We start from the raw sequence: 23,394 nt of genomic DNA, 5'->3' as shown, positions 1-23,394 counted from the left end.
CCAAGGCCTTATGTTGCCCATAAAGTCCTAAATAATCTGGTCCCACCTGTTCTCATGTGTCCTCACTTATTCTCTACCATACTTCACCCTTCTCCAGACAAATGCACTCTCTTGCTGCTCCACAAACATGGTAGTTTCAGACTAACCACAGGGTCATGGGTCATTACACTGGCTCTTTCCTTTGCAGTATTTGCATATCTCTATAGCTGGCTCCTTATCATGGAGGTCACTGCTCAGATATCATCAACCCAGAGAGGCTTTCTTTATCCTATTGACAACAGCTACATACTTCCTTCACTGTTTTGTCTTCATAACATCTATTACTATTTAAAATATCATATTTATTTTTTTGTTTATTACCTCTCCCTCACTCCAGAATATAATCTCAAGAGGGCAGGGATAATATGAATCTTGTTTATTATATCTTAAATAGCTCCTATAATTGCACCTAAAGAGTACAATTGTACCTAAAGAGTTAACATAATAGGCCCACCTCAGAAAGGCGTGCTTGCAAGGATAATCCTTGGCAGGTGCCTGGAAACTTAAATAGTAGACGATTTCCTATATGGGCATAAACTTTCTTTAATGATAAGAGTGACTCATTGTGCCTAGACTGTGCAACAATGCAGTTTATGCTGAACACCTGCTTTCCATCTGGAAGTATGGAATTTTGGTAAGTGGTAGGCAGAGCGCACCTGTATGACTAGTTCCCCCCAAAATCTTTGGGCACTGAATCTGTGATGAGCTTCCCCGATAGACAACGTTCCATACATGTTGTCAAATTTGATGATGGTGGAATTTGGTGCATTCTGTGTGACTCCACTGGAAGAGGGCTCTTGGAAGCTTGCACCTGCTTTCCTCTGGACTTTGCTTCATGTAGGTTTTCCTTTTGTTCTTTCTGCTTTGTATGCTTTCATCATAATAAATGTTTTCCATGAATACAACTATTTGCTGAGTCCTGTAGGTACTCCTAACAAATCACAGAACCTGAGGGTGGTCTTGGGGCCTCTGGACATAGTAATGAAAAAGGTTACTTGGTCTCCTCAGTTAAAAGTAATCAAATAGAACAGAGTGCATAAAAATTTCTATAATGTGGTAATGGATACAGTATGACAATAAAGCCCATCTTCCTCTGAAATACATTACCCCGTCATGAAATACATTTACTACTTACGTGACTGGTCTGTAGATCTCCTTAACACCAATGAACTGAAGTTGTTCCATAATGTCTGGAATACTTGCACATCGAGTAAGATTGATTCTTGGGTAATAAAGAAGGTATGAGAGACACATTTCACTCCTGGTGCTTAGTCCTCCCTGAAAACAGAGAGTTTATTTAGCAAAGTATGTGGTCTACCAACTTTGACATTTAAAGTACACAAGTCATCAATGTCATACAGTTCCTTCCAGTATTAAAATTTAATAAACCTTAAAGCTGAAAAGTAAAAAAAACTGGCTTTTTAAAAAGGTAGTGATACAATTAAAAATTAATAGAATTATTTCCACTTTTAAAATTTGCCTTTCTTAAATAACCTAATAAATTCTGCTGATGGGATGTAAACTTTTCAACACAGTGAACATTTCAGAGAATCATAAGGATGTTTAGTTAGCATAATACCAATCAATCAGGAATTTTTTCAGGACATTTTTCTGATTTAATTGAATTTTCTAGAATCTTGTCTTCATGTGTATAAACATTAGCAGCTGCATACCACAGGGGAGAAAGATTTCATGTTTTGAATCCAGGTAGTTAATTATCTATTAAAATTTGGAAAAAGATTAAAGACCCTCAAAAGAACAGAATCCAGAGTTACTACACCATATTATCTAATATGTCTAATTTCAACCAAAAATTATTAAGTGGGAAAAGAAACAGGAAATTATTGTCTATATTCAATGGAGAAAAGTCAGTAGAAATGGATTGTAAGATTGAGATGCTGGATTTATCACACGATGACTTGAAAACAGATAAAAAATATGTTCAATAAAGCTGTTTTAAAAAGTGTTCAAAGAGTTAAAGAAAAACATGCTCAAGTAATTAAAGGCAAATATCTTAAAAATGAGTGAACAGAGAAGGAATGAAATCAGGAAAGAAAAACATTTTTAAAAATAGAAATTCTATAGCTGAGAGGTACCAAAACGAAATAAAAACTTCACAGGATGAGCTCAACAGCAGGTTTCAGATGAGCAAGGAAAATATCACTGAACTTGAAGATTAATCAATAAAAATTGTCCTATTCAAATAATAGAGAGATAAAGGACTAAAGAAAAGTGAAAATACTTCAGAGATCTATGGAACAATATTAAATGTTCTAGCATTTATGTCTAACATATACATATGTTTTCATTTATGTTAAATACATGTAATTGGACTTCTAGAATGAGAGGAAGAAGACAAAAAGGTAGAAAAAATATTCAAAGGAATAATGCCTGAAATAATCTCCAATTTAATGAAAAACATTAACTTACAGACCCAAGACGCTCAACAAAAGCCAAAGGTAAATACAAAAAGAGCCATACCTAGACACATCACAGTCATACTGCTGAAAACCAAAGATAAGAGAAAATCTTGAAAGCAGCAAAAGAAAAATGACACATCACATATAGGTGAACAAGAATACAACTGACAGCTGATATTTCATCATAAATGATGGAAGTAACAGATATTATAATTATATATTCACAAGTGTTGCAAAGGAAAAAGCAACTGCCAACCAAGAATTCTGTATCCAACAAAATCCAACTTTCAAAAACAAAGGTGAAAAACTTAATACTGTTTATATTCTAAATTAATGTAGGGGCTAATATACAATGATTTTACTAATTGCAAAAACATGACATTTTGCACTTGATGAGCAAGGTAGGATTAGGCAAAGGGAGATGCTGATCTGCAAATGAAGTTGCATCTGACGCCTCAGTAAATGCTGTATTTAATATATCCTTAAGTTAGGATGGCTGTTCAGAGTTGTACCAAATTGTAGAAAGAAAGCTGGGCCTTTGCAGCCTCTTATCAACTAGTCATTGACTGCTGGCTCTCCTACTGTAGGAAGTATAATTTTAAGGAGTTATTCTCTAATACCAAGGGGAATTTCCATTGAGGTACACTGCTGTTAACTATCATATTGTCATCTGATATTCCCAGTGGCTGAGGTTTGGTTGTGTTGGCCCTGAAGAGGGTATCAAGACAGTGCACCAAAATACCCACTACAATAATAACTTATTTATTATATCTTCAGTAAAATATTTCAACAACAAAAATTATAAATAACGCATGGGAAAAAAATAAAACCAACACCAGTATCTTGACTACTCCGTGTGTGTCCAGCTTCTAACCCTCTTCTTCCCATTTCAACCAAAGGTGATTACTATGTTAATATTTTTTCTTTCTGTTGCTTTTCAGTACACTTTACATTCAGTATATTGAAGTTTGTATCCCCAAATAATATATTGCTTAATTTTCTTGAACTTTACATACATAATATCACACTATATATATTCTGCTACAAGCTCACTCTTTTCAATCAACATTATTTGTTCTTCAGATACATTCATGTTAATATAGGCAGCTTTCATTCATTAATTTTCATGACTTTACACTGTTTCATTATATAATACCATATTTATTTGTTCTCCTTTTGATGGGTATTTGAGATATTTCCAGAATTTTTTCATTCCTATATTATTACATGTAACTATGAATAGCTTATATATTTCTCTCCTGAAACGCATTCTGCAAAAGTAATTCCAAGGTTAAATCTACATAGGAATGGAATTGAGTAGAATATATATTAATCTCTAATTTTACTAGATAATGCCATGTTTTTACCCAAGATGGTTTTACAAATTCAAATCACTACTAGCAACATATAAGTGTTCCAGTTTCAGCACAATGGAAATGCTATTTTAAATTTTGCCAAACTGGTGAGTTCAAAATATCTTACTCTGGTTTACATTTGCATGATTTTGGTTTTAAACAAAATTGAGCATCTTTTCATATATTTATATTACCTATATGGGTTGTTATTTCTTTGAAATGCTTTTGTCTTATCCTATTTTATTGTATACTTCTCTTCTGTTACTGATTTGTGGACTTTGTTTTATAAGCTGGATACTAATGCCCTGTTAATCTATGTATTGCAAATATTTTTCCCAGCTTAAAACTCTTTTTAATTTCTTAATAGTGTTTTATTTTAGTAAGCAAAAGCTTTGATGTAGTCAAATTCATTAATCTTTTATTCATAGTTTGTGCTTTTTATATTTTGCTTAAAAAATTCTTAAGTACTCCAAAGTCATGAAGACATGTTCAAGTACTTTTTCTTCCAGTGGTTTTAAATTTTCACTGTTCACATTTAAATATTTAATACATCTGGCATTGATTGTTATGCATTTTGTAAAATTAAGACTCAGTTTTATTTATGTCAGGGATATCCAATAGTGTCAGCATCATCCTTTAATAAAAAGTTTATCCTTTTCCATTTATCTAAGTGCTATGTCTGTCATAAACTAAGTTTCCATCTGTAGAATTTGTAGGTCTCTTTCTGAGATGCCTCTTCTGTTCCAAGTCTTCTAACTTGGGACTCAAAGCATACTGTATTAATCACCAGTTTTAAAATAAGCCTTCTTATCTAGTAGATTGTTTTCTATTTTGTTCTTTTTAGTTTTGTCTTGCCGATTTTTAACATTTTGCTCTTCTGTGTAAATTTTAGAATCAACTTGCTCCACGTAAAAGCTAAAACAGCAAAATGTTTATCTAAATAAAAAATAGATGAAAATATTTGCAGCCTTGGTCCAGTAAAGATTTCTTAGGTAGGATACCAAAATCTCAAATTGTAAAATTTCTCTGAATTTTTTTAATAGAATAATATCAAATTTATGGGCCAATTTGAATAGAAGTATTTTCTTTATTTTACTGAGCCTTTCTATTCATGAACACAGTATGTCTTACTGTCTTTAGGAATTCTTTAATGTTTCCCAATAAAGATTTATACTTTTTTTTTTACAGAGATCAAACACATCTAGTGTTAGATTTTATTTCTGTTTAATTTTTATTTTAAATTGTATTTTCTTGAGATAATTTCTTATACGTTGAAATGCAATTAATTTGATACTATCAATTTGGAGGAGGGTTTGATGCAGAAAACTACAATATCTGTGAATAACGTGTTTTGCTTGTTCACTTCCTCCTTTCTGAACCTTATATCTCATTTTCGTTTCTTTTCCAGTACAATGTTGAATACAAGTAGTGATAACAAATACTCTTATATTCTTCCTAACTTGACAAAAACACTTACGGTATTTCATTTAATTTAATATTTGCTATAGCTTTTTCATAGCTAACTTCTACCTAGTTAAGATAATTCCTTTCTATTTCAGGGTTGCTAAATGTCTCCCCTGTCAACAATAAACTTGAATTTTATGACTGCTTTCTCTACCTCTGTTGAGGTGATTATATGTCTTTTTCCTTCCATATCTTCATGTAGAAGGCTTTAATATATTTTCTAATTTAAATTGGTTTTATATTCCTTAGCTAAACTCAAGTTGGTGTTATCATTAGATTTGTATATAAAAAAGGATTTGGTTTTTCAAGCTCTTGTCCAAGTTATTTCCAACGGTGCATACTACTGGCCCCTTCTATACTATCCTTGTGAAGTTTTAGTTTTAAGGTTATGTTAACTACATTTTGTGACTTGGTGGGCGGTGTTCCCTCTTTTTGTGTTCCTGAAAGAGATTGAGTAAGACATAAATTATCTATTTCTTGAACGCTTGGTGGAATTCCCCCAATAAATCTGTTGGGACCAGATTTCTCTTTGAGTCAGAGGCCTCAAGGTCATGAAATTGATTCTTCCTTTGGAGGTCTGGATTTATTTAAGCCAGACACAAGCATACAGTCAATTAATGACCACAGTTCTTTTAAAAAATATTAGATGAGAAAAATTAAAAGACTAAGGATAGTTTTTAATGAAACAGTCAATAAATTACACTCCAAATATTATTTAATACTATAATATCATTAGTTAATTTGAAGTCTTAGAAAATGCTAAAACATCTCTGATGTCACTTTTATGATACTTGATGCTCAAGATTTTTAGAAATTTTCTTTCCAAATGGAAATGGTTTTTACTTGTTTCTTCTAAAATCAAGTTTATTTCTTTGTCTCCATAAATGAACTTTAATAATAATAAAAGTTTTCTTACCCAAGTCATCTCAGCTCTATCTTTTGTGTTGTAGCGACATTCAGTAATTAGGTTATCTCCCTGAAACATAAAAGTAAAGCTTTCAGATTGAAGTTTTATGCTGGCTTATTTATCAAATACATTTATACTTCAACAGTTAATATTTGCTGTATGAATGGATGCACCAAGTAATTTGATTCAGCAGAAGACCTCTGATCTGTTTAATTCTAGATTTGCTAATATAACGAGCAAGCAAATAAATAATACTCTCTGTGTTTCAGCCAGACTCCACAACATTCTAGCAGGATGACCTACATATAACCCAGGCATAATTTGTTCATCTAAAACCTAAAGATAAAAATTGTTCTTATTTTTGGCCCCAGCGCGGTGGCTCACACCTGTAATCCCAGCACTTTGGGAGGCCAAGGCAGGTGGATCATGAGGTTAGGAGTTCAAGAACAGCCTGGCCAAGATAGTGAAACCCCATCTCTACTAAAAATATAAAAATTAGCCAGGCATGGTAGTGGGCACCTATAATCCCAGCTCCTCAGGAGGCTGAGGCAGAGAATTGCTTGAACCCTGGAGGCAGAGGTTGCAGTGAGCCAAGATCGCACCACTGCACTTCAGCCTGGGCGATAGAGCGAGACTCCATCTCAAAAAAAAAAAAAAAGTACTTATTTTTTTCACAGCTGTTACAAGGAGATTAAATGACATAACACATAGTCATTAGCAGCAAATGAACACTTAATAAACCTTAGATATAGATAGTAGTTATTGTGATCACCACTTCATTTACATTATTTTCTTTAAAGCTCTCTAATCAAGCTTTTATTTCCTTACAATTGAATTGTGAGGCAAATTAATAGAAATTTATTGATCTAGTGTTTTCCACCCTTTTGTACATAACAATACACATGGAAAATGATAACATTTTTATATCTCCCCTTTAAGGTAAGCAGATGAAGCTATTCATGGACCTGAGGCTGCCATCTTTGGGCTTTCGCCCTTAAATTTGATCTCCCTGCAACACCACTCAGAGGGCCCAGAGATTAGTATCTCATCGCACTTAAGCCATAATCATGGTGCAGCAGTTAGGAAGCTCTGAGATAACACTGTTTGGAAAGCCCCGGAGACATCATAATAAAATAGAGTGCAGTCCTTAAGAACCTTGACAAGATCACTGTTTCTTAAACTTCTTTCTACTCTCAGGATGTATCAAAGAATTTCTAAGATCCAAAGCTATGGATTTGTAAAAAGAAGATCCCTTTCCTCTTTATCACTTTCTTACGTTTTTTCCAACTTTCCTTTTATATCCTATTGTGCCATGTCTTCTCCTTGACAGTTCATCCCATCTAAAAACCCTATCTCCAGCATCACGTAGAAAAGATATTGCCATTACTCTCATTTAATAAATGGTATAGGGATCTAACTTTTAAAAGTAAAATAAGGGGAGAAAATTATACTACAATTGAACTTGATGGTCATGGAATAAAAATTTGAGAAAACAAAGCATTATAACGTTTTTAAAGTCTTCATTCTCTTCTCTCCTTCACCATAACCTCAAATATGTGTCAAGCTTGATCACACAGCAAAGTTTAATTAGCTACATCCAAATAGCTTTATCAGATAAAAGAATTATCCTTACATTCCTTCTTCCTGAAATGAAACTTCTAAAAATATCCTATCTTGTCAATGTAGCATAAATACGCCTCTGATTTTACCGATGCAGGAATTGCAACCCAAAGAATCACTAACTGGAATGTCAAATATAAAAAAAAGAGTAATGTTTAGTCCTCAGAACCTGAGATTTTTGTTTGGGGTTGTTTTTATTTTTCAGTCAGCAACTTGAATTACTCCTGTGAATCATAAGAAAAATGAGTTTCAATTTTGGAAAACAGATCAAACACATTCTATCTGGGTTGTACAACACCCACAGTGGGTGGTGTTAAGAATACAGATACAAAGAAAAATTCATTTCACTAGTAGAAACCTTGCACATCTCAGCAAATACGTCTCATGACTTTTATAACAGTCAATGAAAAAGAACAAAAACACGCATACTGGTAAGATTGTTTGCTCTTCCTTTAGATACTGAAACTCCTGGAAATTGAAGTCAAAATCATCATCATAGGCAAGTAATTTCATTTCCTTCCCTTTTCGAAAATGACGCAGCCTGATGCCTCTGCCAGCCAGGTGAGCATGGAGAAGAACAGCAAACACATGAATTCCACTTGGCTTTTCCGCTTCCAGAGCCTGCAGGGGACACCGAGGAAGACCCGATTAGCCCAAAGAAATGCATGTTCAGACAGTTCACATTCAAACACACTTGGAGGGACAACTGAGATGAAAAGCTAAAGCAATTTAAATGAATGCTGGAGCTGCCAAACATTTTGAACTCGGATTGTTCAGTGTTCTCCTTGTGAAGCAACATATGCCGAGAGAAAAGGAGGGGAGTTGATGCCTATGAGGGGCCTCCCAGACAATCTATACATGTTATCCTCCTTTTTCCTTCTTTTAGGAGGATAAGAGGCAGTAAACACTCTTAGCAAAAAGATTCCAGTATGTTAGTAACCTGAAAACCCAAATTCTTAAAAGGAATATTATTCCCGCTTTTCCAGATAAGAAAGTGAAAGTGGGTCAATGGAATTAAGTGAATCACTCATGGTCCTAGAGCTTGTAAAAGAGGTCATGGCAATTTGAATTATGAACTGTGGCCTAAATAACTCGGAAGAGCATAATCTTTCCACTTCGCCAGTCTGCCATACTGTCCTGAACCACAATATCATATAATTCATAAACAGTCTGATCCATGCTGAAATATTTTCATTAAAAAACTTTAAGTGAAAACTGTCATTACTAAATACTTATACTTTTCTCCTATTCAATGTCTTTTTTTATATTAGTTATTTTTGCTCTCTGGTGAAGGAAGGGAAGGAAACTATAAGGCAGAGAAAAATGAAAATAAATGATGGAAAAAATCAATATGGATAAAAGATAAACTAGAGAAAGGAAAAAGAGACTACACAAAAGTCGAAATTGTAAAAGATGATATAAAGCATGCAACATGCAACAAACAAAAAAGGTAGGAGTAAGAAGGAAAACACCCTGCCAACTATTTCTATCTTTAGAGTTCTACTCCTGTAGCTTCAAGACTTAAAAAAGCAGTCAAAAGTCCTACTAAAATTGCAATAATGGTTTCACAGTGTGTCAACAAAAAAGGAATTGATAATAAACATGCACAGAATGTTTCACACAATAGTTTCTAAGAGCATTGATGAATCTGCAGAGAGCAGCTCAGACTCAGATGCTGCATACCTCTTCTAGGCACTCCAGAGTACAGTGACCCTCAGACTGGAACTCAGGCATCCCTGGAGGGATGGTATGGAAGAGGCTCACCCAGAGGCCAGCCTCAATTACCCCAGCATCATATTTCCTTATATCCATGGTATAAAATAACCTCAGCCCAGAATTATCTATTAAGCCTAGAACAAAAGCACATAATTAAAGTGAGTTTCAGTTCTTAAAATGTTTTCATTCCCAAGAAAATTCTTGGTTTGAATTTTTTAAAGTTTTCATATTCTGTTGAAATAGGTTTATTTATTTTCCATAAATTGTCATGAGGGAAAGAGATACAAGCAGAGATTAGTGGCAGACAACATTCAGTTGCATAAACAAGAATTAAAAGATGAGTAGCCATATTGCCTGCAACCTTTGTGGACTCACACAGCATACCACAAGAGAAATGTTTCAGTTATCTGGCTGTTATATTCCACCAATGATCTAATATGAAGACAGAATGAAGATTCTAAAGTCATTCATTAGAATATAGAATAAATAACTCAATAAAAGTTTTATATTGTTTCAAGATGAAGTTCGATAACATTTACTTTGAGGTAAAAACTCCTTAGTTTAGAAACCATCTGCTGATGAAGAAAACTGCTAAAGATTCACTTTATTTCTTTAAAGTTTGTCACCATTTTCTTCTTCATTCAACAGCCATTCAATCAACACACAGTCATTAAGAATCCATTATGTAAATGGCACTCCATTAGGCACTGTGGGGATGAGAGATGAAGAAGACATACTTGTTGTTATGACATATTCATTACAGGGAGGGAGAGTATGAGCCCTAAACATTTCATAAATTCATTTCACTAACTCGGAAATTAATTGACTTCCTGCTGCAATAACTAACAGATTGATTCCTTCCCCGCAGTTCCCTTTTTGTCTCATTTAAATCAATCAGCTTAATCTATTTCTAGTCGATCATTTTTAAACACAAGGTCTTTATATCAAATATTCTTCATTGTATATTATATACCCCTCGGTCACAAACACACACACACACACACACACACACACACATTTAGAAGATATCCATTACTTTGAATGTTTTAGGATATAATAAGTTGTTAAAATTAAGTATTCCAATAATTATCCCAGGAAATTCTTACCTCTTAACCTCCCTAACAGCCTTGGAAAAAACCCAAGCTTCCTTTCCTACTTCGTGAGTGTGTTATTGTGAACATAAAATAATTTACTATGTGTTTGTTGACTCCAGCTTGTTCAGATATTCAGGGTCATCACAAGGAAGCACTGTGATGTGACAATTAAGGACACTGACTCTGGAGCTGACCAACCTGGATGCAAATCCCAGCTCTGCTGCCTATGAGTTATGTGACCTTGGGCAAGTGCTATGGTTAAATGTTTATCCCCTCCAAAAAGTACGTTTGAATGCTGTCGAAATTTAATGGCCATTGTGATGGTATTGAATGGTGAGACCTTTGAGAGGTGTCTAGGCCATGAGGGCTCTGCCCCTGCGATTCGATGAATGCCATTATTTCAGAAGTGGCTTTGTACTATCTTGCTCTCTTTACCCTTCCACCATGTGAAGCCTACTGCCATGTTATGACACAGCCCTCATCAGATGCCTGTACCTTGTACTTGTACTTCTCAGCTTCCAAAACTGTGACGAATAAGTTTCTCTTCATTATAAACCACCTAATCTGTGTTATTCTGTTACAGCAGCACAGAACAGATGAAGACAGGAAGTTACCTAAACTGTTTGTGCTTCAGTTTTCCAGTATGGAAAATGGCCATAATAATAGCACTACTACCTCATAACGGTGATGTGTGGCTTGAACACGAAGTTCTAAGAACAGTGTTTGGCACAAATGAGGTGCTCAATAAATGGCAGCTAGTCACACATATAGTGGTCACACATCTACCAGGGTTTCAATCAATTGTTAAACAAATCATAAAAATCAATTCTCCTTTTGTGCTATTATCAGTGCAGATGCAAATGAGCATGATAACGTAGAACATCTATAGTGACCTTAGAATTTTCTCTGGACATATCTTGCAAAATTTTGTTTTGTGTTTTATATTTTTGGGACCTACCTCCTTATAATAGCTTGACAGGGAAAAAATATAAGTAGAAATTTCAGTTGCATTTAGTATAGTTAGGTTCATTAGTTGCATTAGCTGTTTGGACCATTAATAGATAATCTAGTAAATAAAGTAATAATTTCTTAAGCAAATATAAAATGATTATTAAAAAACTTTTCTGGAAACATAAATTTATATTATGCTATATTTATAAAAATAAAATTATTATAATCTAAAATTTGGTCTAATTATGTATATGAATAAAAATAGAAAGTACTAAAAATCCTGAGTTCTCTATTAACCTGTTAGGAAAATAAGCTTATGTTTCATTTTCACATTGAAACTATGAGAAAATCAACTTAATTGACAACAGAGAAGGCAAATAAATTAAACCTTCTACTTTTGTAATAAACACTAAAAGGAAGAAGTAGTTCACATGGAATTTCCAATTGGAGAAGTATTATACATTATATAACATATTTATTCTATTAATAATTTAAAATCAAAAATGTAAAAAATTTTTAAAAGAAAAGTTGCAATGTAAGACATATTCCATAATTAATCCCACTGTTATTGTGATGACAATTTTTATGTTTTATAGTCACATATAATTTCATGGAAAATCTAACTTTTAGAATTTATTAACAGGTTATTTTGCTTGGTTTATGAAAGTTTTAAACTTTATCATAGATTCATGGTTCAGAGTATGGGATATAATGGGTGGGTAGAAATTAAAGTGAATTCAGAGAGAAACTCTTTCCTATTAATTACTTTAGGGTATGAAAAAGATACTTTATTGGCTTGCTCACAAATAGAATAGCTTAACACCTACTTTTATAGAAACATCACTCTTCAAATATCATACCACGTGTGCTCTCTTCAAAATCTATTATTCATGCTGCAGCAGCCAGAGTGTTCTTTCCAAAACACAAATCTCAATATTTGATTCCACTGTATCAAACTCTTCAATTGCTTCTCATTGTCTTCAGGGTAAAAATCCTTAACAGGCCCTACAAGATCTTAGATGGTCTGCTTCAGCCTTCCTCTGCAGGTTCATCAGCATCTTTCTTCACTGCACCCTAACCCTTCAGCATCTCCAGTCACCCAGATGAACAGTTTGATTCTTTAACAAAGACTTTTTAGCCCATCCTCACCACCACACACCCCTGGCTGGATGAGGTCACTAATTAAATACTCTCATAGTGTCAGGTATCTCCTTTGGATCAATTGGCACATATATAATTTCATATGATTGCTGTGATCATTTGATTGTTTCTCTTTCCCACTGGGCTATAATTTCCATGAGGGTGGGAGCAGCATCTGTTTTTCACACACATTATATCCTCAAGCACAGATCTGGCACATAGGTGGAGCTCAGTATTTGCTAAAAGATTGCATGAGTCAATACAAAATAACAACTTGGAGTTACTCCTGTTGATAACTTCATGTTAAATCTATCAATGTTGGGATTTGGAATATCATACAAATGATTTCAGAAATCAAATGCACATCCTTACATTTCTTTACTTCAATATCATATTACACAGTGTCACTGCATAAGTACTTTTTGAGTATATCTATGATTTGCTTACCACACAACAAAATGCTTACACTTTTTAGTATAATAAATGGTAACTTTTTCTTATGTGCAGTTAGAAAGAAAATGTTCCATAAACACCATGTACTGGGACTAATCTACATCACAAAGGAAAAGTCTATTACTCTACTTTCTGGTAGGTAGTATGCAACTGTTTTTGTTAAGATTAGTGACTGCATGTGCTCATTTACCTAGTTTGGTGCTGGTTAATGCCTGCTGTTACAGTATAATTATAAACAGTACCCATTTTCACTTCTAAAAGTCTCCTAATTTGAATGACAAATGTATAGGTTAATTCTTTCTAGCATTGGCTTCCATTTTGTTTCAACTCTGTTAAAGACACGACTTGCAAGGTACAAAACTTTTTATAAAAACCAGAAGTAAAATATGTGAACAATAAACTCACCTTCCTCATAAGTCGGATTGTCATAATGGACTTCTAGGAGCACATAATGCGGATCTAATGGAGTGCCGAGGGATAATCCAACATGAGGTGGATAAGAAAAACCCTAAATATGGAAAATGCCATGAGACAGTGTCCTGTGAAAGTCCCTGAGAGCTCTATTCCACTCAAAAACCCACCATCTTCAAGGATATTTCAACCCTCTGGAACCGCATTCATCTACAACTGATAAAATAAAATAAAAATAACTTAAAGAAAGGATCCCTTCCTATGAAAATGAAGTTAAGCCACCTTCATATCAAAAGTAGCATTAGAGCTTTACTCCTAAGTACTAATTTACTTCTAAGTATTTACTTCTAAGTAATAATTATTAATCATTAGCCCCACCTCTCCACCAATAGCCCAGGCAAAAATCACGGTTTCACAGGTGAGGAACGCATCGGGCATGTTGGGGTGATAGCACTCGTGGCCGGACTCCAGAACGCTGTCGTTAAAGTTGCTGCTGCACTGATAGAGCAGGATGTGGTGCACCAGACTCTCGTGGCCTCTCTGTATCACTGGCTCAACCTACGCGAACATAAATGAGAGGGAGGACACAATAAATAAAACCACCCTACAGCACCCCACAACAAACATGAAACTAGCATAAATTATTATCAGTTTCTCAAAGGGATATTCTTCTCAATTATGTCAAGGTTGTGTAGTTCAAGTCTAATTTGTTCTGGAGATAGTGACAATGGTAAAGATAATGATGATGACAATGGCAACAACAAAGATGAGATAACCATTTACTCCAAGAAACAGGACTCTACTAATCGGCTTTTTTGGTTGTTAATTCACTGTGGTGTCCCTTGCCCATTCTGCGGAGCAATTGTTTTGAAACTTGCTTGCTTTCCCCCAGACTTGCTCTTCCTCTTCCTCCTTCTTGCTTTTTTGTTTAAAAAATTATACTTTAAGTTCTAGGGTACATGTGCACAACGTGCAGGTTTGTTACATATGTATACATGTGCCATGTTGGTTTGCTGCACCCATTAACTCGTCATTTACATTAGGTGTATCTCCTAATGCTATTCCTCTCCCTTCTCTCCTCCCCCAACCCCATGACAAGCCCCAGTGTGTGATGTTCCCCTTCCTGTGTCAAAGTGATCTCATTGTTCAATTCCCACCTATGAGTGAGAACATGTGGTGTTTGGTTTTCTGTCCTTGCGATAGTTTGCTGAGAATGACGGTTTCCAGCTTCATCCATGTCCCTACAAAGCACATGAACTCATCCTTTTTTATGGCAGGATAGTATTCCATGGTGTATATGTGCCACATTTTCTTAATCTAGTCTATCATTGATGGGCATTTGGGTTGATTACAAGTCTTTGCTATTGCGAATAGTGCTGCAATAAACATACGTGTGCATGTGTCCTTATAGCATTTTTTTCCACACACACAAAAAGAAGAAGTCAAGGCTGTGGGCACAAACGCTCTTAGTCTCCCTCTCTTCCACCTCAAAATGTTATCTTTACCCATCCCTACCAGAGGTAAGAGGTGAGATCTCATTCATCTCTATAAATGCCTGGTGCTGAGAAGAAGGCTAGGGCTTAATCATTTTTACTGATGATTTTATCATCAATAAAATTCAAGAAGAATTAAATTGTAAACTGACCTCCAGATTACAAATTGAGGGTATAGCCTAAAACACGAGGATTTCCGAAGAAAATGAATCCACCCATGAAACAACAAGGAAACTTGCTGCAAGTTTCCTTGCACATTTTATTTTTATTTGAATGACTAAGATCAAAAGCCAATAACAATTTTGTTATTAGAATTTGGAAGAGAAAAAATAAAACATTGTTAGCTATGTGCTCTTGTGACACTGCTCAAGTTAAAAGAGGAAAACTAGAAACAAGGAGAATGGGCAGTGAAATTGGTCCTAATGTGAAAAGCGTGATCTACATGAACATGCTCCTTCCACTGTTTGCTCTGTTAGTTCCCTTCATAACGCTACCCGCTTTAGTCTAAGAACCTAGGAATCAACTCAGAATGAGCAAAGCACACCCTAGCATCCCAGAGATTCTATATGCAGACCAAATGGAGCCTTGTACTTGGTGTAGGTGGGCTGTGGGCGTTGGCATCAGTTAGAGCAGAGGTCCCCAATCCAGTACTGGTCCGTGGCCTGTTAGGAACTAGGCTGCACAGCGGGAGGTGAGCAGTGGGCAAGTGAGCAAAGCTTCATCTGTATTTATGGCTGCTCCCCAACACTCACATTACCGCCTGAGCTCCACCTCCTGTCAGATCAGCAGTGGCATTTGATTCTCATAGGAGTGCATATCTTATTGTGAACTAACTGTGCATGTGAGGGATCTAGGTGGTGTGCTCTTTACTAAATTCTAACTAATGTCTGATGATCTGAGGTGGAACAGTTTCATCTCAAAACCACCTCGCCCATCCTCCAGTCCATGGAAAAACTGTCTTCCATGAAACCAGTTCCCTGTTGCCAAAAAGGCTGGGGACCGCTGAGTTCCAGGGTTCCTTTTTTCCCCCATCTCGGAGTTCTTTGAATCTTTGTTCAGCTGGTAAAGAAGCTCTGGTGTGCTCCTAAATATCCAAGAGTTTAGCCTTAGAGTTCATCAACACTTCTGTGTTTAGTCCTAACTACTCAAATTCAGGCACTGCATTTTGAAATCTTTGCTTGCTCTCTACTTCCAGCATGCACATTTACATGAAGCGTTTTCAGCTGTTTTCTCCTATGGCTTTGTTTTCCATTTTCTCCATAGTTTTTCTCTTTTCTGTAGGAAAATATAAGCAAGTGGGGAAACGGTATGTAGTGGGTCGAGTCTGAATGGGCAGCCAAGGAATTCAAGTTTTTAAATCCAGTTTTCTTTTGTGTTACATAGTGAGTCATGGCACACCTAAGCCTCAGGTACATTTTCAACATCACATTCATGGAAAAAACATTGCACACGGTTTTGTTTGCACTTGTTTTGTCTCTAAAAGGTCGTGAGCCCTGAAGGCAGAAACTTTTCTGTTTTGCTTGAAGAGGGTAGTTATTGTTCAAGCATGATTGCATAATAACAATGATTGTACAGAAGTATAACCCAGCATTTCTATAAGAATTTCATTTCTATGTCTAGTTTGAGCTTCTGTCTGAGACTTGACATTTTTGGGTTCCTCAGTCCTCCAAGGGGGACGGGGCACTGCTAAGATGTCAACAGTAAAATATTCAGGCTCATGTGAGATTTTTGCTAAGTACCTCATAAGTTCAGGCAGAACCTTAAGGTTGTACTGAGCTCTACAAGGTAGGTCTTGGAAAGAAGCCGTTAGGGCAAAGGAGAGTTGGTTACTGTCACGACAGTTTCAGAAACTAGTGGCTTTCACTAAAGAGTAGGAAGAGGGAGTTAAGGGTGTGTGATGCTGGGTGGTGCTTGACTTTGGAGAGCTTCAAATAAACAGTTTGAAAAAAACTTTTAAGAGCAAGTGTTCTTTTTTTTTTTTTGTCTTCATAGGAAGTGCTAAAACTAACACCAAACTGCAAAGCTACCAATTTATCCCTGGAATGATAATAACATCTATCTTTTATTTAGACCTACTATCTACTAGCCACATATGAATCATTCTATGTATTTCATTTAATATTTACAACAAATTTATAAGAAAGATGTTATAACCTCATCTTACAGATTTACTGAAACTCAGAGATTAGACAACAAGCTCAAAGTACCACAGCTGGGAAATGGTAGGTGGGATTTTAAACCAGGCTGGTCTGACCCCAAAATCTGTACTTTTCTACTGGCTACACATTATCGCAGGAAGCATGTTGGAGATGCATCAAGGACCCTGGAAGTTACTGCCAGTGGGAGGGAGGATGAAAGGCTTCAGTAAGGCAAGTTGCTGACAGCTGATAGCTGTCATCAACCAGGGTGATGACCTCAGGAGCCAATGCCAGAAGGTGCTTCTATAAGTCATTAGCAGGGACCACCATATGCTGATGCCCTCAGAGGTGCAGTGCCAGACTGGGAGTCTTACACCTGGGGGAAGGGGCTCCTGGCCTCCCTGCCACTCTGGTCCCAGTGCCCCTGGGCCTCTAGGATGAGAAGACAGACCCATGGCCTTTCAAGGTGTTCCTTCCTAAAAAAGACAAATATCAAGGCTTCTCTCTGAAACCTGATGAGGGCTTCAAGAAGAATTAAACTGTAATCTGACTTTCCGATTACAGATTGAAGGAGCAGTCCAAAACATGAGGATTTCCTAAGCAAAAACATCAACCCATAAAACAATAAGGAAACTTGCTGCAAACTTGGGTACTGATCACGGGAAGAGAAGATAAAAAGGCTTAGAAGAAGCAAGCCCTTGGCAAAATAGAAACGATGTGAGCAAAGAGAGGGAAAAAAAGAAAGAAAAAGAAGTGCTTGGAAATGATATGTAAGGATAAATATAAATTATGAGGCTGATAATATGGGAGAAAAAATTACCTGATTATCAAACTCATGAAAAATAGAAGAATAATTTCTAGAGAGGAAATGTTCAGACCACCATGGGGATATTAAGTGAGACACCAAGAATGTTTCTTAAGGATGGACATAACCTGTTTAGTGGAGGGTACAACTCGAGGAAATGGGAGTACTTTTGATCAGTGCAGGACAGGGACATTGGCTCAAATATTTACACAGGATAGGATTTCCCACAACACTTCATGCCATGCTTAGAGAGCCTGATGAAGCCAGGGCACTGCTACCAATTCCCTAATGGAGGCTGCTCATTATTTTTCACTCCCACAACAAGTTCTACAAACATTTTAAGCAGTCAACAAACTTGTGTTTTAAACTCTGTTATGATCTTCTTCTTTAGCCAAAGCACCGTCTGAGGAAGCAGAGTGAGGCACACATAGAGCTCCATGCCCCCTCGTGCTTGTTGGCTGAATGCGGCATTAACCCGACTTTCTGATGTGCTGGGCAACCGTCCACAGAAAAGACAAGACTTTTGCTTTTGTATTACTACATTATTTGTAATGACGATAGAGTTATACATTTTTAAATTAAAAATACTAAGACTGTAAAGTATCAGTATATTAAAGAGTAGCACTTAAAAAGTGTTCCTTATTCTGGTTACTTCACACATTCACATTATTATCACAATCACAGAGGGAATGCCAAGAGTTGCCTCTATTCAAAAATATTAAAATTGTAGGAATTATTAAAGAAAGTCATGGCCATAGAAAGTATACAAATATAGATATATTGGTATTCCTGACACTGGAATGAACATTTAATTTAATCTTGCATGTAGCCTGGCTATATGATGACAGAAGAAATAAATAAAAAGAAATATAAAGCAGTGCATACGGAAGTGGAGGCAAGACACAAACGTGGAAATTCCCCTGATGACATCAAATTGTGTTATTGATCCCACATTCTTCTACAAAGGTGGGGTGTACAGACCCAGAACGGTGACAGGCCTGTGAGCTTACCTTCCTATGGCAAAACAGACCAAGCAAGGAGGGCCTGGCAGCTGTTACAATCTGTAACTGCTGTATGTATTAAAGGAACAGCCCAGAAACCAGAACACAGATAGAATGGGAAAGATTTCAACCTGAAAGAATCTTTTAAAGAGGAAAACAGTCTCCTCCGTTAGATCAAGTAACTGGAGCTTTCAGATACACTTGAGGTATCTTAGCAAGAAAAGAAGAGAACAACAATAAACAGTTGCTCAAGAGTAGCCAAAACTAAGGTGGAAATTAACATTGACCATAAAGTTGACCTTGGCAATGACCGTTTTTCCTAACCTCATCATCTCTTCTTACGCACTTTAGCCAGGTCAAGTATGCCTAACATAGCCCCTGCAGCACAAAGAGTGCTTAATAACTATTTATTGAATTGAAATAAAATGAATACAACCCTTTCCATGAAGCCAACATCAATGAGGCTGAATCACTAAATTCATTTGCCTCTTAGTTTCTTGGTTATCTCCACTATACTCCATCCCACTTCAGCTACAGAATCCCATTGTCACACCCTGTCCTTGTAATTGTCCATGAGTACACTACCTCTGAAATTCTCTTTCTGTGCCTCTTTCCTTCCCTGTTAGCTCTCTCACACTTGTCCAGTTGCTCAGCCTGCCATTTTCTCCTGGGAGGTCACTTGAACTTATCACTCACCAGCACTCACAACTGACCCAAATGCTCAAATGGTGAATCACTCCTGTAATCTGCTACTTCTCACCCTCCACTTAGGACACTGGAGATATACTTTACGCAATCATTCGCATAAGACTTCAAAGATCATAACTCACACTTTTGCCTCAGAACATCAATCTTTCTTTGGTTTTGCTCTGCATTCTGTTCATCTCTCTGAAGTGGCTATCCTAAAACCTTTCCCAATCTATGCACACCTCCTAATCAGTTCTCAGCAAATGTCTTCATTATTTTGGTGGGAGAGGAAAGCATTTCTATCCACTCTGTAGTTGCCTGAGGGCAGAGCTGGGAGAATGGAATTTGATGCAAAGGACACAATATGATTGAAAAAATCTTAAATGTCAGCAACTCATTCTATATATTCATTTTTTACAATGTAGAAAGTAATGAGATGATTCAAAGAATCTACACTTGGTGACATCTTATTCTACTTAACTTGAGCTATACAGGGTGGGATGAGACATAGAGAACCTAAGACCAAGTGACTGAGTATAGTGATAAGACCAAAAGAATTCCCTAGAACTTAGAACAAAGAAAATGTTTCAGAATTTGAGGCAAGAAAATCTTAGGGGAAATGTGTATTTCCCTTCAGTGACTGAAAGAATGAGATCTTTGACAAAACTGTGCCTACATGCTGATCTCTCTTCACCAGCACCTACCCTGAAAACAGATTCAGTTCAGAAAGGGCTTTTTGTGAAAGACACCAAGTATTGGCAAACAAAAATCTGTATGGTTTTGGAGGCTTCAAATAGCCAATTACCTAAACAATAACTCTGGCTGAAAGAAACTTTTTTTTTTTTTTTTTTTTTTTTTTTGCTTGATTCCCCTGTGCTGGGTCAAACAGTGTCTCCTGAAAATTCATGTTTACCTTGAACCTCAGAAGGGGACCTTATTCAAGAATAGGGTTTTTGCGGATGTAATTGGTTGAGAGGAGATCATACTGGATTAGGGTGGGATCTAAATCCAATGACTTGTGTCTTTATGAGAGAGAGGAGAGGGAGATTCAAACACAGATACGCACAGAGACAGGATGGAGGCATGAAGATGGAGGCAGAGGTTGGAGTGTTGCTGCCACAAGCCAAGGAATGCCAGAAGCTACCAGAAGCTGGAAGAGGCAAGGAAGGGGAGCTTTTGGAAGGAAGTTGGCCCTGCCTATATCTTGATTTCAGACTCCTGATCTCCAGAGCTGTGAGAGAATAAATTTCTGCTGTTTCAAGCTATCCAGCTTGCAGTCATTTATTATAGCAGCCCTAGGAAATTCATACATTCTCAATTTTCTACCACAAACTAACGATTTGGAGATTTGTACATTTATACCTAGGTCATGGTTGTCCCTGTCATTGTTTGTGACATGAACTCATCACAAATACACATTTCTCATACATGACTGAAGTTAAATAGGTTTTTTTTAAATTATAGCTCAATATATGTGTGTCATGCTTTAGTTATTAATTTTGGGGGTAAAGCTGGAGAAAGAATCTTTCTTGTCTTGTCTGATTATACTCAGCAAAATGTGAGAAACACAGAGGTTACTAGCGCCCCTTTGAACAATTTTCCTGTACTCATTCTTCCAACTCTACCCATTTAACCTGTGGCTCCTTGCCTGTTAAAACATGACTGGACAAGTGGAACATAGCTCTTCAAAAACAACTTGCAACTCAATAAATTCAAAACTAAAACAAAAGGAGAGAGGTGATGGGTGTAATCTGTAATGAGCTGGAAATTTTGTAAATTCCCATCACTTTTCTTCCTGCCTGTTCTTGTTCTTGGCACCCAGCTTTATATACCCACCTGAGGCACAAGTTGCTGCCCACATAAAAGCCCGTAATCCATCTCTGAAAAAAGTTATCCAAAGGTCAGCTAGCTCCTAAAGTGATGCCGCCTATGGGAACATTTCAGCCAGAACTAACTGTGTAGATGGGTGAGCATATGATCATTCCGACATGCTCATGTGACAATGGGAGCACAGAGGTATCTGCCCCTCTCTCTCCGTGTCTCCTGCCATATCCTCATCCCTAACAGGAAGGGCTCTTTTAGCATGACAATATATCCGAGGTATGAGAGGCAACTAAAATTAACAAGGGAATGGCATCTTTGCACCACAGACACTCCACTCTGAAGAAGGTAAGTGTGCAAAGCAAATCCTGACTTGCTGATGTGGTGTCAGGGGGCCACAGTCAAAGGGCCACAGCATGAATGGACCTGTTAGCTAAAGCACATGAGGTGATGGCAAGAAGAGATGAAGTGGGAAAGAGATGAAGAAAAAGAAGGAAAAAGAGAAGAAATGAGGGCGAGGAGGCTTCTGGGAAATAACTCACCCCTTACTTCAATCCCTAATTCTCATGTGTCTACCATCTTCAAACACAACCTTGCCCTACCAGCCACAATTGATCAGTTCAGGGAAGGGTGCCCAGCCTATCTTGGAACTTTTCTAATGATGAAAAAGAATTCAACCCCCTCCAAAAACTGAATGTGTGTTGTGAGGCTCAGCAACCTCCAGGGATGATGTTTCTGAGCACATGAAAGAAGCCAGCATTCAGTGAGATACCATCAAGCAAGCACACAGAGAGGTACCAGAGACAAGATAAGACAGGTTTGGCAGAGTTCGAACACTTCACTGAAGCCGTTCCTGAAACCAGTTGCATCTCTGCCAACTGTGGTTTATTCACTCAAGTTTTCCTCTTGATAAATGAGTCGATACGTTCCTTTCTTTTTCTGAAACTAGTTCAGCTTGGGTTTCTATTACTTGCAAATAAAAGTCCTGATTAACAATCTAACACAAATAAGTATAAATCATCAGTTCATCAACATGTATGTGCGATCATGCATGGCTACCTGACATATTTTTCTTCACATTGGAACATTGCCACATAAAATACTTTGCTTTTGTTTTACTCTTCCAGTTTATTTGCTATTCTTAATTGGACTGGTGTAAGTTAAAGTTACTTCAGTAAATGCCCTTGAAGAGTGATATGTTGGGAGAGAATCACTTCCTCTACCCTACATACTAATGTCTTTCTCCCTTGCTTACTGATTTCTGAATTTCCACCTAGACACTTAGGATTAAAGCTGTTTGACTTGATGAATATGCAAGTACCCTTGGAAAGAGGTAACATGTTATGATTTACAGCCATTATTTTTAAATATGAGCTAATTAGGTCCTCTGGCCAAACACTTCAATAATATAAAAACAAACAAAACAGAACATTACTTTTAAGACAGTTTATAACACAGCACGCTTAGTGTATATATTGTTGTTTGAATTTTTAATAGATTACTCATGAACTCTAAGGTACCTTCTGACCCTATATTAGCATATATATTAATTTTCAATTACTTGAGATATTCAATACATCAGAGATCACCTAGAACTTTATGAAATTTTGAAATTAACATATCTATGGCCAGCAAGAAGTAATCAATTTTAAATTAATACATATATGGCCAGTAAGAAGTAGTAGCGTCCTGGAGGTCCCGTCTTGGCTGTGCGACTAATCAGCTGTGGGACATGCCATAAGTAAGTCACGTGATAATAGCTCTGCTTCCCATCCAGCTCTAGTCTACGTACAGACTAGATGAATATATACATTCATGTAATCGTCAAAACAACCTTACGTGTTTAGGTAAAAGAATTACTCCACATTTCACAGATACA

General features: G+C 36.6%; 1 protein-coding gene across 1 annotated transcript in view; it reads right to left on the bottom strand.

The window, feature by feature from the left end:
* The window catches only part of MOXD1 (monooxygenase DBH like 1), a 101,674-nt gene that overhangs the window by 17,218 nt on the left and 61,062 nt on the right, over window positions 1–23,394 (bottom strand). The window contains exons 5-10 of the mRNA NM_001169071.1: window positions 13,949–14,128; window positions 13,565–13,667; window positions 9,489–9,655; window positions 8,235–8,426; window positions 6,195–6,254; window positions 1,175–1,317 (exon numbers count right to left, since the gene is read on the bottom strand). Of these exons, the coding sequence (NP_001162542.1) occupies window positions 1,175–1,317; window positions 6,195–6,254; window positions 8,235–8,426; window positions 9,489–9,655; window positions 13,565–13,667; window positions 13,949–14,128 (845 nt within the window). The remainder of the gene's footprint in view (window positions 1–1,174; window positions 1,318–6,194; window positions 6,255–8,234; window positions 8,427–9,488; window positions 9,656–13,564; window positions 13,668–13,948; window positions 14,129–23,394) is intronic.

The sequence above is a fragment of the Papio anubis genome, chromosome 6, assembly GCF_008728515.1.
Source record: "Papio anubis isolate 15944 chromosome 6, Panubis1.0, whole genome shotgun sequence".
In the NCBI taxonomy this organism is placed as follows: domain Eukaryota; kingdom Metazoa; phylum Chordata; class Mammalia; order Primates; family Cercopithecidae; genus Papio; species Papio anubis.
This window is presented reverse-complemented; position numbering and strand designations above follow the sequence as displayed.